Source organism: Hypanus sabinus, chromosome 2 (assembly GCF_030144855.1).
Source record: "Hypanus sabinus isolate sHypSab1 chromosome 2, sHypSab1.hap1, whole genome shotgun sequence".
NCBI classification, from domain to species: Eukaryota; Metazoa; Chordata; class Chondrichthyes; order Myliobatiformes; family Dasyatidae; genus Hypanus; species Hypanus sabinus.
This window is the reverse complement of record NC_082707.1, coordinates 125,629,442-125,648,711: the sequence shown is the minus strand read 5'-3', so window position 1 is coordinate 125,648,711 and position 19,270 is coordinate 125,629,442. Positions and strand designations below refer to the sequence as shown.

At 39.5% G+C, this 19,270-nt stretch overlaps 1 protein-coding gene across 22 annotated transcripts in view; it reads left to right on the top strand.

The window, feature by feature from the left end:
- The window catches only part of sipa1l1 (signal-induced proliferation-associated 1 like 1), a 392,549-nt gene extending 378,682 nt beyond the window's left edge, over positions 1–13,867 (top strand). For all 22 annotated transcript variants that reach the window (XM_059954480.1, XM_059954471.1, XM_059954439.1 and 19 more), the window contains 4 exons: positions 579–725; positions 7,990–8,104; positions 9,092–9,173; positions 12,304–13,867. In XM_059954480.1, the coding sequence (XP_059810463.1) occupies positions 579–725; positions 7,990–8,104; positions 9,092–9,173; positions 12,304–12,447 (488 nt within the window). In that variant the 3' untranslated portion in view covers positions 12,448–13,867. The remainder of the gene's footprint in view (positions 1–578; positions 726–7,989; positions 8,105–9,091; positions 9,174–12,303) is intronic.
- Positions 13,868–19,270: the final 5,403 nt, after the last annotated feature.

The window sequence follows — 19,270 nt, the reverse complement described above, 5'->3', positions numbered from 1 at the left end:
AAATCTTAGCGGAAGTTAAATTAGTCCTTTATTACGATGGGAAATTGTAAAAGATGCATTTTTAAGTTTCTATTTTGTTTCTAAATTTTGATTTCTTACCAGTTTCTCTGATTGGGCCTTCACTAGCTTAAATATTCTGAACAGTAAATATTTTTAATAGTTGCCAGCAACAGCTCATTAAAGGAAGAATTAATAAAATCATTCAAAGATGGTTACTGAGCTGCTGAAGAGCAGGATGTTTGTGGGGATCTGTATGACGAAAGTGTACCTTCCATTTTGGTACCTTCCATCTTGCCTCCTGTATCTTGGAGAGGGTAAGGGATGAAATAACCCACCAGCCTCTCTCTAACAAAGAATGCTACAAGCATCTCCAACAGAAAAAAAATAGAAAACAGAGAATATTAAAAAAAACCAAAAGATACCAATGAGATCAACTGACAAGATTGAAGCTCATTCCTCTGTCTGGGATCGGTTTGTTCTTCTAAAGCCCATTTCAGATCATTCCTTGATTTGTTAAAAGTGGCATTATCTGATATCTACTGTAATGTTAGGTTAATGTTGTGCAATTTATCCTATAGTTGAATTGTCTGCCTCTGATGGGTCGCTGTCTGATATTCATGAAAGAAGACGGCAGCCACTGCCAGATCCAGGCCTTATGCCCCTGCCGGATACTGCCATGGGCTTGGAATGGTCAAACCTTGTGGATGCTGCAAAGGCATTTGAAGGTAATGTGTGTGCTTGTTTGTGACCATTAAACTCCTGTTTACTGTGCAGCGTATTGTTCCTTGTTCGCCAGACAGAAAAAAAACGACCATTTTACTTGCTGCAGTTGATTGCTGACCTAAATGTTCTCTTGCCTTATTGCCTGGCGTGGATTCAGGGGCGTGACAGTAGATCGTCCACTTGTTTGTTATCTACTCATGCATCTGAACTTTGCTACCAGTCTAAAATCAATGCAGGCACATGGTGACAGATTCTGCTGCACTTGTGTGTTTCTTACAGTGTTCATGCTGCAGTCTGTAGTCAAGATTTATAGCTGAAAACGTAAGACTGTTCAGTCCATCAATTATTTATAGAACCCCAACATCTTTGGTTAATCTTTATGGCACAAAGAATGTATGCTATCTTACTTATGGAATTACTTTTGTTCACAATGTGTTATGTTAATCATAGCTTTCCCATAGATGTTGGAGATTTTCACCATTGTTCCAGATTCCAACGTGCTCATATATTAACCCTGTTCTGTACAACAGAACCACACTGACATTCAGTTCTTTTATCAGATCATAAGATGACTCATCTGACATAATGTCTATAGATGTTAACTTATTTTGTTTAAGAGACTCTATTGAATGCACAATTGAGCATCAATAGTCATTGACACACAGTGCCAGCATCTTTTATGAAACAATCATAGTCTGAACAGATACTATACACCTCTTTCCCAATCTTTGGGCAATCACAGCCATCTCTAACATCAATATTTACACAGATTCCTACTGTATGACTTTCAATGCAGAAACTGATGTGATCTACATTCAATGACTTGATCTTCTGCACTGTTATCTGTGACAAATAACAGTGAGAGTTAATTGAAGTGGAAGATAAAGGAAGCTAGTGAAAATTACCTTTTTTTTCCATTCAGGATTCTGTTAAACTTGCAAGGTTTGCATAGTGCCAGTTTCCATCATATTGGGATAGTGCTGTGAAGTTGGTACAGGCTATTAATCTCTGACTGAAGTCAGTGCGAACTCTGTTAACTAACTACACCTTCAGCATTTTCTGGGGTATAAAGATAATATCCCAAAAAAGCCTTTAGGCTGTCTTGCAGAGATTGCAGAATAGGAAGAGGTTAGTAATTATAATATGAATTACTTGTCTCATCAAGGTTTTTATAAAAGCCACAGTTGAACAAACTTTCAGATAGTATCTCAATACCAGCATATGTCTTTGTTTAATACCCTGTTTATATGGTTAAACAAGGTCTTTGCAGTTTCTCAGTATTTCCTTACTTTCCCATTTGGTATAAACAGGCAGAACAGTGCAAATTCTGCATCTGTGGCCTTACTGTGCTGTCATTATCCCATTTCCAGTGTAAATGAGGATATACAGGCCAAGAGGAGTAACTTGTGAAATGCAACCCAGGAATTGGCTGTGGCACCAGTGTGGACTGCTCATACAATGTTTTCAATGAATGCATTCTACAAATATTCATTTTCATTGTAACATTCAAGGTGATTGTTAATATCTTCAAATTCTTCTTATTTCCTAATTTGTTGAAGTAGCGAAATCGTTTCATTTTCACTCCTGGGCGTTTCTGGCATCTCCAAACCTAAATACTTGAAACTGCAGGGAGGAAAACAGTTTTGAATTCTCCTGCAGCTTACTTCTTGCCAACTACCAGTGACAAAAATCACTGCTTTTTGAACACAAACAAATGACATTATTTTAAAAACTATTTATTCTGAGCATGGTATAGTGTTCAACAGCCACGCGTGTTCACATGACTGATGATAGTTGGAATCTGTTCGGCAACATCTTCTGTCCCAAGTAAGTGTCAGAGTGTCCCAAGTAAACAAAAGGAATCCTGGAAATTTCTTCAATGAATGTTTGTTCTGTAAGTGTTATCCCAAATAAGCAGCTGCCCCAATTAACTGATGGCCCAATTAATCGAAATCCACTCTAGCATCTTTCATATTTAGATCACTGTTTCAATTAGATGTTTCTGTTTGAAGATACAGCCTTCCATTTGAAAATTCTTTGTACATTTATTCAAAAGTCATTTTTATACTTGAGGTACCTTATAATTTCTGGTCAGATCAGTATATGCGGTGAATGTTAGCTATGACAGCTCTTCTGCATAAAAAATATTATATTCCACAAATGCCCTTGGAATGACTTGGAATTATTAAAAAAGAATATGGGCTGGGAAACTACAAGAGCTCCTTTTTAAACTAATGTCCTGGGATCACAAATATCTATGCAGGCAGCCCTTAATCTTGTGCCAAGCACTTCTCTAAATTGCCAGACACATGAATCAAGAATCTAAGAAAATAAGAGGAGAGGTACAGCATTCAGCTTCTCACGTCTGCCTCAGCATTCAATGCGATTATGACTGACCTGTCCCTGGTCTCATTTCCTCTTCTTTAAATACTCCCAAGTCATGATGCCTCTGCCTCCTCCAGGATGATAAATTCCAGAGATTCATCAACCTCTGCAAGAAATTCAGAAAGAATCCCATCCCCTATGAAAGAAGAACTTCATGATCTCATAAAAGCTAGATGGGAGTTAATTAATATTTGTCTCATTCTTTATCTGCCACTTTCTATGATTTTAATCACACTGAACACATTTTTACTTAACCAACACTGCTACTCCCCCAACCACTAACCACGATGTTATTGATGTCTCCCTTTTACTAACAAGAACTTCTAGTTGTTGTTTTTTCCTGTGTTAAATTCATTCTGTGCTTCTGTTCTGCCACTAAATAGCATTCAGTAAAGGTGTACTTTGATAAGCCAGGACTGTTTCAGACCAGGAGCTTTCTTCTGGTTGCTTGCTATCTGATTACCAGTATATTTGCCAATTGATTGTGTTCTGTGAATTTTTATTGTAGGGTGTCATATTCTCTCAACAGAGAGGGACTCAAATATTATGCTGTGGCTTGATATTAAGAAGTCTGAGAACTAGGATTTAAACAATTCTCTCCTATGTTCCTGGATGTATTAAATTCCCAAAGGCCTTCAAGAATTGTAAATTTGTTACCATGCTACTTAAAGAAGTTGTGTAATCCATTGCTTGTGTATCTGAGGGTTATGGGAAGTTTGCCCTAATATTTAGAAGCTGGTTACAGTTTCACATAGTAAAGGCTTAGATTTTTTATTATTTGCCAGGCTTATCTGATCTTGGCTAATTCTCAGTGCCTTTGGAAAATCTTTAGTTCCTGTACAAAAGAATATAGTACAAAAGATCAGTGTAATAGAATAATCTGAAGGCTTGTAGATGTGTTACACGATGAAACTGGCATCTGGTGTCCAAGGCACAATCTTTATTTTTCTTAACAATTGTATGAGTTTCTTCTTCTTTACCATTTTTATACTGTAAAGAAAACCAAATTGGGGGTCCACAGAGGTTCTATTATGAATTGTAAAACATACAAATTAAAAGTGATATGATACATCTTAGTATCTATGTAAATGTGCAGAGTTGAGTAGCATTTTTTGATCATTATAATCATTGAATGCTTCCAGTTCTGCAGTATTGTTTATCGGCAGTCAGCAAAGCCTGAGAGCGCACGTTTGATCAGTGGCTGGCCAGGAAGGTGAATCACGGCCATATCCCAGCACCATACCCATCTGTAGAGTTTAGGAAACCCAGCGCACTGCACTTGCGACGTCAACACACTTTTACTCAAAAGGTGAAATTTTTAAAATAAAATAAAACAACTCAGTATGTTAGGCAGCTTCTACAGAAAGAGAAATGGGGCTAGCAGATCATGACAAAAACCTTTCATTAGATCTGGCAAGGAGAGAGAACGTTTAAGAAGCAGATAATGATAGGGAAAGGATAGATAACACAAAGGAAATATCCAGCCATGGTTGCTATGTTTATGGCACCATCTGATTTATAGGTTAGTGGAGAAAGTTGTAGCTTGAAAGTGGAACTGAGCATATCAAAGCTGTAAAATGCAAGTCAAAGCAATGTCATGGGAAATGCCTAAGCAATCAGGTAGTGACAGTGAAATGGGGGGGGGGGGGGAATAGCTTATTTTACAAGTGCACAATCTATAGCAGAACCAGCCAGTTGTAACGCAAGCAGTGACAGTGGGTTATCTCAAGTTGTTAAAATCAATGTTAAGCCTAGAATGCTGCAAAATGTTTGGAGGGAAAATGGGGTGATGTTCCTCAAGAATACATTGGGTCTCATTGGAACAGTACAGGAAGCCCCAGGCAGCTTGGAACAGGATAGAGAATTAAAAAGTGTTTTCCGCACTTTCCCATGCAAAGTTAGGAGATGCAGCACTGTCTCTTCTGCTTCACCCCTTACCACATGCAGGAACCCAGACAGTCCTTCCAGGTGAACCAACAATTTACTTGCATTTCTTCCAATCTAGTGTACTGCATTCAGTGCTCACGATGTGGTCTCTGTAGAATTTGTAACCAACCTCAGACCGGCTGAACACTAAGCTAGCTTACAACCCTAAGCTTCCAATTGCCTGCCATCTTAATTCTCCAACCTACTCCCACTGACCAATCTATTGGCCCAGCCCTTTTGTTTTCATACAGAAAGGGTAGTTAGTTGATTCTATTGTCTATTTTACAAAATGCAGCAATGAGTTCTTCTAATAACGAAGTTGGTAATTTTAGATATTTCTTGCAAATTGACCAAGCTCATTATTTTCCTCAGTGGCATTGGGAGAGAAGTTTGTCCAATAAACTGCCCGGGCTGTTGAATGAAAGTATGTGTACATTTCTCCCTGATGCCTGCAGGGAAAAGCTGAATTTGTTTTAAATACACAGCATCACCAAGGCACAATATCTGGCATTTAGCTATGCATTGTACTCAAATGGGGTTGAGAGAGAAAATAAATCAGACTTGACAAAGTGGTGGAGTAGACTCAATGGGTCGAATGGCCTAATTCTGCTGCCTTATTTTATGGGTTTATGGAAACCACTACTTCCTGATTCAGAAGCAATAGTACTTCTATAAAACCATACTTGCATATGTATCTTCACTGATTCCTTCAAATCCTTCAGATAGACACTGAGTATCGGAACTTTACCCTTCTCTTATATAACTGGAAACAGGTGATTCACAAACAGTTCAAAAATTGAAGGAGCAGAATAATACTTTCTGTGCTATTTGATGAACACAGTATGGAAACATTTCTCAACAGCATTATACAATTATATTTCTTCATTAAAGAAATTGTTAACCTTAACATTATATAGTACTATAAGTTAACACATTCTTTAAAGAAGTTTTAAACATCATAAGACTATGTGAGGGGGGAAATAACTCAATTTTTCCAATCTTTTGGAATCCAGTGGTTTAGCATCTGATTCTCCCTGTTGCTTCTCAAATTCACTTTAAACTCACTGTCCCTGTTCCCATGCTCCCTTTAAGCAAAACCAAGGCCCTTTGTCCTTGATCCCTGTGCATTCACTAAAAATCTATTATACAATGATGTGTAAAAAAAAAGATGTAACCCTCAGGCTCACCCAGCTCGTGCTCGTCTAGAGGAAACAGCCTTCAGCCCTGCCAAACTGGGTAATCACGTTTGTGTAGAGGCTGTGTAATGTACCCCCAGTTACAAACTCACAATGCAAAATATCAGACAGTACACCATCTGTAATTAAATGATTGAACTTTATGAATCTTAATCAGTATATAGGGTTAATAATGAAAATAAACAAAAAAAAGGGTCCAAGTCAAAGTCACATTGGAGCTCACTCGGTAATCATTCTTCCACCATTGGTCTCCTCCAAACGCCACCAACCTTCGGACCCTCAGATCCCAGTCCTCTCCGTCTGGTGGTTTACCTGCTCTCTCCACATGTGTCTTCCCTCTTCATCTCTCTTCGACAATAGACCGCGAAAACAACATCCTTCCAGATACACAAGACAAAGCAACAATCTCCAGTTGGCTAACATGCATACTACTGTCCTGTTATCTCCAGCTACAACCCAAACGTTGTTGCTACAGAGAAACCGTTACCTCAGCAGTGAACATTACAAATGAATTATGTATAAAGACTGAGAAAAATGAATTAAAAATATATTGATATATCAAAAGAAGTAATATCCAGTAGTTTGGAAGGCCTACAGTCCTGCACCTCTAAATCGCTGGATTGCCAGATTATTTGAGCCTTGCTATATTGGGCATAATTTTTAGTGTAAGTCCATGTTGCTGATGGAATTGTATAGAGCACAGAGACTAAGTCTATCAGCCCACAAAGTCTATGCAGACCACTAACTCCCCCCCCCACCCCCTGCATTAACGGTAATGCTACATTAATCCCATTTCTATTTCCCACTGCTCCCCCCCCCACATTCTCTCTCTCTCTCCCTCTCCCTCTCCCTCTCCCTCTCCCTCTCCCTCTCCCTCTCCCTCTCCCTCTCCCTCTCCCTCTCCCTCTCCCTCTCCCTCTCCCTCTCCCTCTCCCTCCCCCTCCCCTCCCCTCCCCCTCCCCTCCCCCTCCCCCTCCCCTCCCCCTCCCCTCCCCCTCCCCCTCCCCTCCCCCTCCCCCTCCCCCTCCCCCTCCCCCTCCCCCTCCCCCTCCCCCTCCCCCTCTCCCTCCTCCTCTCTTCTACATCCTGTAGTAATTTACAATGGCTAATCAACCAGCCAACAGCAGAACTTTTAAAACTAGAATCATGACCTCTTGTGTCAAAACTAATAGATTTGGATTTCTTCTCAGGATCAGCGTGCTCATTTCTCCATCCACCTTTTCATCATGAGCGCCGTGGTAGCATACCGATTGGTGTGACACTTACAGCTGGGTGCGTCGGGGTTCAATTACAATGTCATCTGTAAGGAGTCATTATGTCCTCCTCGTGGAATGTGTGGGTTTTCTTCGGGTTCTCCAGTTTCCTCCCACAATCCAAAGACGTACCAGTTAGTTGGTTAATTGCTCATTGTAAATTGCCCTATGAGTAAGCTAGGGTTAAATCAGTGGTCACTGGGCAACACAGTTCAAGAGGCCAGAAGGTCTTATTCTGAACTGTATCTCAATAAATAGTTGAATCTCTATAATGAAATGCTTTGTCACTATAAAGTGTCTCATGCAGCAACCCAGTTTGACCACCTGCCATCCCCTGAGAAGAGCGATTGCAATTGCCAGCAGTAGTTGGAGAAGTGAAGTGTGTTATGGTGGTCCATGTAGTTAGTGCACTTAGGAGCATTTAATAACATGGTTATAAATGTCTATGAACCTGTACCTCAAAGTATGAAAAGAGTGAGCTTTACCAGTATTTACTCTCTTTCCAGTCCAAAGAGCTTCTTTATTTGGTGTTGATGACGCAGACCACAGACCTGATAGTTTATCCCTTGACAGCAACAGTCAGGTAGACATTCTCACGTCACCACAGGGAATACCCAGAAGGTGAGTCACTCTGTCACTCTGTCTTGGCAGATCATGCAAATGTATTTTGATATTTTATTGTAGCATTACTTTCAGTGTTTGTGTTTATAAAAATCAGGGTTAGGATTCTATGTATGCTTATGCATAGCCTTGCCACTTCCCAACCTTTCTCTCCTGTAAACAGTAATGCTCAAACTACCCGAGGTGCAGATTTTTAAAATTTGCAATGAAAATCGCAGAGACATCTTTCTATCTTGCCCATAGATAGATTGGTTATCCTACCAAAATTCAGTCATCACATACATGCATAATCTCACACATTCTAAGGATTTGTCATTCATGGCAAATCCTTTCAGCCCTGTACTTACTCACTGATTTTGTCCATTCACAACCATGTGTTATTAACATGCCTTTACTCTTCAAAGTTTCCACTACATGGTATAATGCTTAAATATAATCTTTGAATTGTTATAAGTAGTGCTATGAGACACCAACAACAACTGCATTAAAAATGATGAAATATTTATTGTGAGTGGCTGTGGACAGGTTAAATCTCTATCTGCAAAAGCTCTGCTTTTCAAGTGTATATTAGAGTTTTAGTCCTAAGGGGAAACTACAACTGATTTCCCCTTGGTTGTTAACAATGTAAGATGGAGACAATAATCGATAATGCTTGAAATGCACAGCTGGTCAATATGCATCTGGGAGGAAAAAAGAATTTCCTAGTATTGATCTAATTTCAGATTAAATATCAGGGAAGTCAGGAACCTCTGGTTGAAGAGCAGGAAAATAACGTTGGGCGAGGTGGGGAATTGTTCTTTCCGTCTCTTGTTGACCATATGTGGCAACAGCAGGTTTCCCACTAGTAACATCCTGTCCCACAGTGCCATACTGGTAGTGAGAAAAGAATAATTCTGTAGTGCTGACCCAAATTCATGACATAAATAAGACTCTCCTGTCCTATTTTGATGGAATGCTCTTTTGAGTGTACTTTTGTTTTCTTTGCAGAGAGGAATCACCTACCACTCTGTCTGGCAAGGTGACTGAATTGGAGATGCTGTTGAAGGAACTTCAGGATGACTTGAGGAGGGTAGGTGATAAGTTGTCATCTGTGCAATCACTCACTGATGTTACAAAATCTGAACATCCCTCTTTGTCCTGTGCAAGAAGAAACTCTGCCCAAGTGACAGTGCATCATCTTTCATTTGAGATACATTGTCTAGCTATACTGTCACTTGATGTAAACCTTTCCACAATATCTCAGAGTCATAGAGCAATACAACATGGATACAGACCTTTTGACCAAAGTGCCCACCCAGACAATCCCAGTTTCCCATATTTAGCCCATATCCCTCTAAGCCGGGCTTCCCAACCTTTTTTATACCACAGACCAATGCCATTAAGTAAGGTGTCTGTGGACCTCAGGTTGGGAACCCCTGCTCTAAGCCCTGCCCCTCCATGTACCTTCAATGTACATGTAAGTGCTTCTTAAATGATACTACATTACCTGCCTCAAACATTTGTCCCATATACTTATCACCCTCTGCATTTAAAAGTTGCTCCCCGGGTCCTTTTCAAGTCTTTCCCCTCTTACTATAAATCTATGCCCCTTAGTTTTGGTCTCTCCTAACCTGAGGAGAGGACTGTTACCATCCATCTAATATATACTGATAATTTGAAAACTTTTTATCAGGTCACCCCCTCATTCTCCTAGTCTGGCCATCCTCTCCTTGTAAGTCAATTTGTCTAGTCCTCCGACATCCTTGTACATATTGTTTTGCACTTTTTCCAGTTTAATTATACCTCTCCTCTAAACGTGCGACCAGAACAGTACACAGTGTTCTAACTGTGTCTGACATTCATCGGGTGCTGGTGCTGGAGAGGGATGGTGCCCTCAGTCGTGAATAGTGCTGCGCCAGTGCAGAAATAATATAAATTTTTATTTACATTTCTTTGATTCTTTGTTCCCACTCACAACCAGAGCAAGAAAAGTGTGCTGACACTGGAGTGGAGTACTTGAGATATTATTGAGATGTTTAAACGTGATTTTGTGTGCCCCCACATTGTGGCCCAAGGCACGACTTGAATCAGATGGAAAATGTTCTCTCAGACGGTTTTGAAAATATTTATTCTGCAACCAAAACTAGAGATATAGGCCTTTCAGCCCACTGAGTCCACGCCAGCCATCAAAAAAGGATTAATATAATTGTATGTTAATCCTTTATTATTCTAAGCTATGCACCTCCATGTACCTTCAATGTACATGCAACTGCTTCTTAAATGATACTACATTTCCTGCCTCAAAATTCTTCTCAGCTACCTTCCCCCTGCCCCCCAAATTTCCACTTGCCTATATAAAAGGGGCAATTTGCTGTTGCCAAATGACCTGCCAACCCACACATTTTTGGGACACGAAGTAACTGGAGGAAACCCACACCATCATAGGGAGAACTTGCAAACTTCACATAAACTGCACCAGTCAGGATTGAATTTGTGTGTCTATTGTAGTTGTCCAGTGGCTCTACTATCTGTCCAAAGCAGAGAAGTAGGAAATGGAGAAAAAGGGGGAAAAAAATATTTTAGGATCGAGGTGAAGATAGTGAGAAAGAACTTTGCTGTAATGAGTGGAGAACAGCAAGATTCAACTATTGTTGGGTGGATTAGGTATTCTGTTTCTTGTATATTTGTTCTATTTTGATCAGAAACTAATTAGTACTGACACTGGGTGTCTGAAGGGAAGTGGTTTGCCACTCTTGGCTAATGTAAGAATAAGAAATACAATTCATAAAAATTAATGTTTGCTGCAAAACAGAAAGCTGCCAGAATGTAGATAATCTTTCCTTAAGTGGAGACTTATGGTAGTTAAGAGACTGGATTAATCTTAAATTCATCGTGCCTGACAATCTTGATGTGTTTTGTGGAATATGTTTAATTTAATGAGGTCCCTTCTATGTTCATGACCAGTTAGGGCCCTTGTCCCTAAACATATGTTTTAATAATACCACATTATTTCTTCTCCTTTGATATTTTTTAAGGAAAGATCGGGTATGGAAATTCTTACTCATATTGTGTTAATCCTCAAATTTGGTAACAATGTCATCAACGTAGTAATTAAGTACTGCATATACAGTAAAGTTTCTGTATGGATAAAGTGCATCTTCCTGCTGGCCTTGTTCAATGCAAGGTGCGCAGCCAGCATTTAATAATTTGAACTTAATATGTACTGCTAATCCTTGCAACGTATCTAGCTCCTTGGCAAGAGAGTGTCAACCACACGCTCTGACCTGAATGAGCCCCTGTGGAGGTTGAACACTGAACTTGTTCACAAGGTCCTGTGGCTTGTTGACACTGTCCAAGCTCATGCATAAAGAATTTCACTGAAGTACACTGCCAGAGGATAGCCCAGCATGAGGCAATGCTACAGAGGACAGTGAGGATTTCACTGTTGAAATCTAGACAACCCATTGGTGACCATAAATAACTCATTGTCCATTGTCAGCTGAATGATTTCTCTTCAGTTGTATGACAACAAAAGTATCATTTTGCCAATTACTCTGAAGAATTTGTCATTTTCTATTTAAAACCAGCCTTTTTTTTTGATGACATATCTTAATTATTTCCCTGTACTGATCAGAAAGCAGACTTGCATTTATTTAATGGCTTTCATGGCCTCTGAACATCACACATTGTTTTACAATAAATGTATTTTTTCTTACCTTAAGACACTGCATTAATGTGCAACAAATTCTGTCACAGCAACCTCCCACATGGCAATGAGATAATGAGCAGACAAGCTGTCTTAATAATATTGATTGATAGATAAGTAACAGCCAGGAAAACTCCCCTTGAATGTTGCTTGAAATATTGTTATAGAATCATTCCGTCCACCTAAATGATTTGACAGGTACTTAGTATCAACCATGGTAACCCTTCAATCTGATTGATGGACTTCGGTTATACCCAGTTCCCACCTTTATGATCTGGCTGTACTGAAGTTGATCACTGCCAGGTATTAATTGCTATGTAAGCATGATTAGTGATGTTCTGATATCTGTAATGACATTGCACTTGGGCAGCATGATGACCTTCCCTGCTTAACTGTTGATTTGATTACGCTCCGCATTTGTAGTCTGAGACGGCTTCCTGTTGCGCAGAGAGGGGCTATGTTCTGTACTCTATATGCTGCCTCCAAATCACCCCCATGTGTGTTTCTTCTACAGGCAAAGGAAGACAGGGCTGCACTGCAAGCTGAGGTGCAGCACCTGCGGGAGGACAACTTGCGGCTGCAGGAGGAGTCCCAGACTGCATCCGCACAGCTGAAGAAATTCACTGAGTGGGTTTTCAACACGATTGACATGAAATGACTTCCACAAGAATAGAAACAAACCCTTGTTAAAAAGAGTCATTGTGATTCCTGTTTGCGAGGAGTTCTATTTTAGAAAAAACCCAAGCACTTTCATCACAAGCTGAATGAATGATTGTTCTCTGCACACCAGATACATCTTTGCTTGCCTTACATCAGCATCCAAATTTGTTAAAATGTGAAAGTCAGATTTTGCACATATATATATATATCTTCTGTTTGTAAAGCTCATTTTACTTTTTGAGCCATTTTTGTGGCTTTAATATTTTTTGTTGCCATGACAGACATTAGTTGCTTTTCATTATTTCATTTGATATCAAATACTGTGTTTTTGAGGGAGAACTTAAGTCAGCTACATGCCAGAAACTTTTAGGAGTCTTGAAAGCAAAAAAAAAGGATTTTTGAATTCCAGAAATGTTGATTTGTATTTTAATAATGTGACATTTCTTTAATCATTCACTGTGGTTGGGAATCATTCAGGTTTTTGTTCAGTATTTTAAAAATCAGTTTCAGAATTCTTTTTTTCCAGATCTAAATAATGCACGGTGTGAGTGTCTTTATCTGAATTGATTTTACAAAGAAAGGTACAGTTTTGCGTCTGCTGTACTGTAAGGCTTTCTTCTCACACTTCTAAAAGCGCATGTGAAATGCTGTTTGCACCTTCCTTGTTGTATAGGTTTAGATTATAGCACAGACTGTGACCAAAACAATGCATTCAATTGAGGTTCTCTGGCATTCTATTAGAGTCTTAATAACAAGCTAGTTTTATTTTTTAAGAAATATCCTTCATTTCTTTAACATATTTTCAATTCAGATCTTTGGGGAAAATCATTGTTTAAGAATGGTTCAATCAGAAGAAAGCAATAGGTTTTGAGTTACATTGATGACATGACCTGTTAGTCCTGGGGAGAAATTACTGTGACTTCCATTGGGGCGGATTCAGTTTTCCTACTGATAGTGGCTATTGTGCTGAGTGCAGAGTTCATAAACATTTGCAGTGCCATTCCTTCTCCATCAAAACAGACATTTTGTTTTTGCCAAGATAATAGAAAATAACTGATAACTTTTGTAAATAAATGAAAACTGAACTTTTCAGAATATTTTGTAAGGTTCTGGTAAGTTTTGAAGTTCTGGATTTTTTTTTAGTTTAATATGGCCTTGTATGAAGGAGATGTATTATACCTTGTAGTGTATTGTTAATACAAATGGGAATTATGGCAGGCATTAATGAAGCTTCAAGAGGTATTTGTTTGTTAAATTTCTCCATCGCCCCCCTCTCCTACCCCCAAAACCTTGATAAGGAGTTGGAATTAAAGCCCGCCTATTTATTGTACTAAAGAAAATTTCTGATTTATTGTGGCCTGTATTTAATCAGAAATGGTACATTCTAAACATCTCACAATAAAATTTGTCTCAATGTTTTCAGGTTGATCTAGCAGTGGTTTATTACAAGCTATCCAGTGGTTCTATAATTCTTACAGTATGTGATATGTGAATGTGGAGATATGTTCAGTATGTTTGTGGACATTTAGCATAGTTGCTTTCAATGTTGAAGGTAGTCTTACACTGCAGAGAGCTATCAATATGTTGATGAAATGGACTAAACAATAGCAGATGGAACTTAATCCAGGCAATGTGATGGGTTTTTCTGGGAGTACTAATGATGCAAGGATGCATACTGTGAATGGGAGTGTCTTACGAAGCAAGTACAGAGAAACTCTGGAGTAAAAGTCAATGGATCCTTGAAGGAGCCAACACAGGCAGGTAGCTTGTTAGAAAAGCATATTCTGGCCTTAATTTGTTGGGTGTTGAATACAGAAGTGAGGAGGTCATATTCCAGCTTTATAAAATCTTTGGTCAGACTTCAGCTAGAGTTGCATACAAAAGGTGAGCTAGAGAGGGTGCAAAGGAGATTCATTGGGATTTCCTGGGATGGTGCAGAGGAGAGACTGGAGAAGCTGGATTTATTTTCCATGGAGTGAAGGTTAAAAGGGGACATGATTGAGGGTAGACTGCCGGAAGCTTTCCCCATATCAGAGGTAGGTGACACTAGACTAGGTTCAGGATAAATGGAAGAGATTTAGAGGGGATAAGAGGAGGATACTCTTGAAGCAGAGAGTGGTTAAGTACCTTGAATACACTGCCGAGAGAGTGTTTGAAGCTGGGTCACTGGCAGCAATTAAGATGAACAGTTGAATTGTTTAGGCATAGAAGGCATGGTCAGATGATTATCATTGATCTTTCATAGGTGAGTATCTATTCCCTTCTTTGAAAATTTATAGTGCAGTAATTTTGTTTGACTAGTAACTAGAAAACAAAGTTAATAGTTTGGAAACAAGTATTCAAAGTCTGCCATTCCTAATCATAGATATAGCTGTATTCCTTAAGTATAACAGTTATATTTGTGAGGGAGTTCAATGCATGCCTCTCTCTTAATAAGTGGCATCCATTTTGCTTGGTGCTCTCCTCCCTACCAACCCACCCACTACCTTAGTCATGTTCTGATTGACCTTCACTTCTGTAATTCATCAGGTCTCAGTCTGAATACTAGCCTCTGAAGACATTCACTTTGAATGATTCTCAATAGTTTGTTTTATCTAATTGATCAATCATTTGTAGTACATGTTCCAGCAGAATCACTTTCTCTATTCCATCCATCAAGAGATGGCAACTTTCACATACTCATGTCTCACTGCTGTGTCATGTACCTTTCAGCTAGGTCTTCTAAGTAACAATCTACAACAAACTCAGACTGGATCACATTATTAATGCACTTATTATTTTACTTGCAAAGAGGAAACTACCTCCAAATATTATGCTGAAGAACAGTTTCCGATCTTGTAGAAACATAGAAAACCTACAGCACAGTACAGGCCTTTCGGCCCACAATGCCGTGCCGAATATGTCCTTAGAAATTACCTAGGGGTTAACCATGGCCTTCTATTTTTCTAAACTCCATGTACCTATCCAGACCCTTTCGTATCCGCCTCCACCACCGCCGCCAGCAGCCCATTCCACAAACTCACCACTCGCTATGTAAAAAAAACTTACCCCTGACATTTCCTCTGTACCTACTTCCAAGCACCTTAAAACTGTGCCCTCTCGTGCTAGCCATTTCAGCTTTGGGAAAAAGTCTCTGACTATCCACACAATCAATACCTCTCATCATTTTATACACCTCTATCAGGTCACCTCTCAACCTCCGTCGCTCCAAGGAGAAAAGGCACTTTTTAACTAAAGCACTTTTATACACTTTTTTACAAGAGAAAAGTAATTAGGTTGCTCCATTCCAATCCCCCATTATGTTTATCCTTATCTCCTCACATTTGTTCTTTAGAAACTCTATCTGTTGTCAAAATATCCACCTTGCCAAAAAATGTCCACCTCCTGTCACAAAATACAAAACACACACTGACCGAACCAGCGAAGCACTTTGGGATTTCGTAGGTTCCATTTTGCAAAAAGTTGCAAATTCATTAAGTCTTCAGGGTTGCAGATGTATTTTCACAGCTGCAACAGGAAGCCTAGATCTGCAGCACACTGGCACCAAAAAGAGGGAACAGGTTTGCTCTTAATGTCCCATATTTCATTCTTTATTGGCTTAATACCAGGCATTGATCTAAAAAAGATGCAACAGACCGATTAATATAACTTCCTGAAGAAGACTTCCAGAAGACAAGGTCTCTGAAATGGCAGTGAGGTTTCTTAATAGGTGGTGTGGTTCCACCTCAGACAGGAATGAAGACTGTGAACATTATACTTATCTATATTTTCAAAAGGAACTGATGAAAGGGATACATCTCACTCATGAATAAACACGTTTATCAAGTATATAGTTGGAGTAGTGTGTTTTTCTCATTCAGAATGAATGTATCCTTCATTATGCAATCCATCGTGTCACCAAACAGATCTAAGAACCACTGACAGGAGTTATTTATGGAAATGCATATTATCAGCAACTGAAATAGATGTAAAAATAATGGTTTTCAGTGCCTCCTAGGGAAAGGGAGGACTCTAATATAAACAAGTCAGTAAGTTGTTTGCATCCAGCACATCACTCTATTTTCCTTTAGGTGTGACTAGAAATTTCAGATGACAGATGGACAATGTGCTTTAATATGACAATGGTTCTGACACCTGATCAACTGTTTGCATTTTTATGAACATCTGTGTTTCCACTTAGTTTTATGTTGTACTTTCCATCTGCTCACAATCTGAGGAAATAGGTGGAAGCATCACTGTAATAGTAGCTTTCTGCTGGTTATCAAAGGAGACCTGCACTTCAACCACATTGCCCTACACACCCATATACATTTTACCATCTAATTTTAACTTGCGGGGACAGAACTAGATCCATTTAAGCTTCCATGTAACCATCTAATACCCCTACACCATAGGTGCAGAAAATCTGATCAGTATATTTATGCACGTGGTCACGATAGCCAGGAGACAGGGACTATATTAGTGCAAGGCTATTCGATCTTGAGCGTCACAGAAAATATTGTGGTTCTTTGTCCAAAATTCACATATGATGGAGGTTTAAAAGCCAATAGCAGTGCCTTAATTAGTCCTACAATGGATTAATTTGGATGTGGAAATGAAAAGAATGCAGTGAAAGGAGCTCTGGCATTCTGTTGCTGTTTTCATAATTTAGTCCATCTCTTCTTTTCGTTCTGTTGGCGTGCATCTGCAGACTGATAGACCACCTGCTGAGATTACTACCATTCACAATGTGCACTCTGAGGCAATGACTTGTATGGTGGGTTAGCTTTAGGCTTATATTGCCAGTTCATGATGTAAAAACCTTCCCTTGTGATTGATGAACTAGATGTTTTAGTCTCTATGGAGCATGAATTTTCTGTTCACTTTATTCATTGTCAGAATTAAGTTCACCACAGTCAGACATTGCACAATGAGTAAGATGTACTGCATCATCGCAGTGCTCCCTTTTCCCAGTCCTGACATATTTATTGGCCCCCAGAGTGACATTGCTCTTCAGTATCTATGGTAATAATCATGAAGCTGTGCACAGGTTCTTTGCCTAGTCTTGGCTCACAAGTCAAAATCTGAAAACACCCCTTTCAGTCATCATACCTTTGGTCCAAGCGTGGTACCCAGGAATCTGGGAAGTCTAAAAGGTATTTCTGCATGACTAGAATGCAGAGTAGTGTTCTTCATCAGAAAACAATAACCATGTGTTTAGTTTTTTCACATCCATCATCTAAAAATTTAGGAAAGCAAATACCATTGAACATGCAGATGGTACATATTACATCATCAAAGATTGCAAAGACTTGCCAATTGCATCAGTGGCACATTGCCTAAAGATGTTCTTTCCTCCTCCTGATTTCACCAAATACCTTCACAGCTCTAGCTTGCACTCTCTCTATGGGTTTTGTTAGCACGTCTCCCTGCTCTCTCAACACCATTTGTGGAAGCCCTTAAGTTTTGTTTCCATGTTGACTTCACTAGTTACCACGCTCACTAAAATCACCAATGGCACAATTGCTTCCTGTTAATCTGACCTCCAGTCTTCCTCCATTTCGCTGAGACCCAGCCAACCAAACCATTCCTTTCTATTGCCCATTATTTGCTTACATTGCTTCCTATCTCAAGGGAGGCAGCAATCCATTCAGAAAGGCCGCCTCCTTTTACCTCAGTGATCCTCTAAGTTTACACCTTACCCTATATGAACTTCAGACACTCATTCACATCATCCATCAGCTACTGACTGAATGTTACTCCCTCTTGTCAATTCTTGTTACTTTCACCTTATTGTCTTCTATTCATGGATGATTCCAACATGATATTACAATACCACTCTGTCAGCTTCAAGCTTCAAAGCTTCCTTTCCTGATTTCCAATCACTGATCCAGTCTCTGAGGTTCAACATCCAATGCCTGGTCAGCAAGCAAATTTGCCTGATTTACAAGTGGTGAGCTGTGGACACTGCACATCATGGAAATTTGCCTCCCCTCCATGAGTTCCATCTTCACTTCTTGCTGCCTTAGTAATTCCACAGCATAGTCCAAAGCAACACACCCAAAACAATGGAGAAACTCAGCAGGACAAACAACATCTATGGAAATGAATAAGTATTCAATACTTCGGGCCAAGACTCTTCCTCAATATAATCAAAGACCTCATCCCTGCTGGGAATTTTTTTCTTCTCCATTTCCCATTGGACAGAAGATATGCAGCGCCAGGTTCAAAGGACAACTTTTACCCTGCTGTTAGAGGACTATTGAATGGTTCCCTGGTATGATGAGACTAATTCTTGTCATGAACTTGCTCATTGCTGTCTATTGCTCTGTAGCTGTTAAACTTGATTTTGCATTGATTTACCTTGTATTACCTCAGTGCATTGTGCAATGAATTAATATATATGAACAGTATGCAAGATGAGCTTTTCACAGTACTGTACCTCTATACGTGTGACAATAATAAACCAGTCCCAAGTTCAAACAGGCATCTAGCCCCTCCTCTTCACAGATCTCCCAGTCCATTATTAGTAAATACCATCTTGCCCAGGTGCTTGTTAAGACACGAGCGCCCTTTTGTACCTCCTAAAGCTGTTAATTTTGCAGTAGATACTCAACACTGCATTCTTCATCTGAACCTTCTCCACACTAATAGCCCCCTTTGGTTCTCCTACTCTTCATCATTGTCATCTCTCCATGTGAGTTGCCTTGGCAAAGTGTATCTAGAATAAATTATGTAACCACAGGTCATCCCTAAGCAGCCTGAGAAGTTGTTATTACAGACGTCCATAAGTTGATTTTGCCTATGTCAGAAAACACACAGAAGTTACTTGACCAGATCTC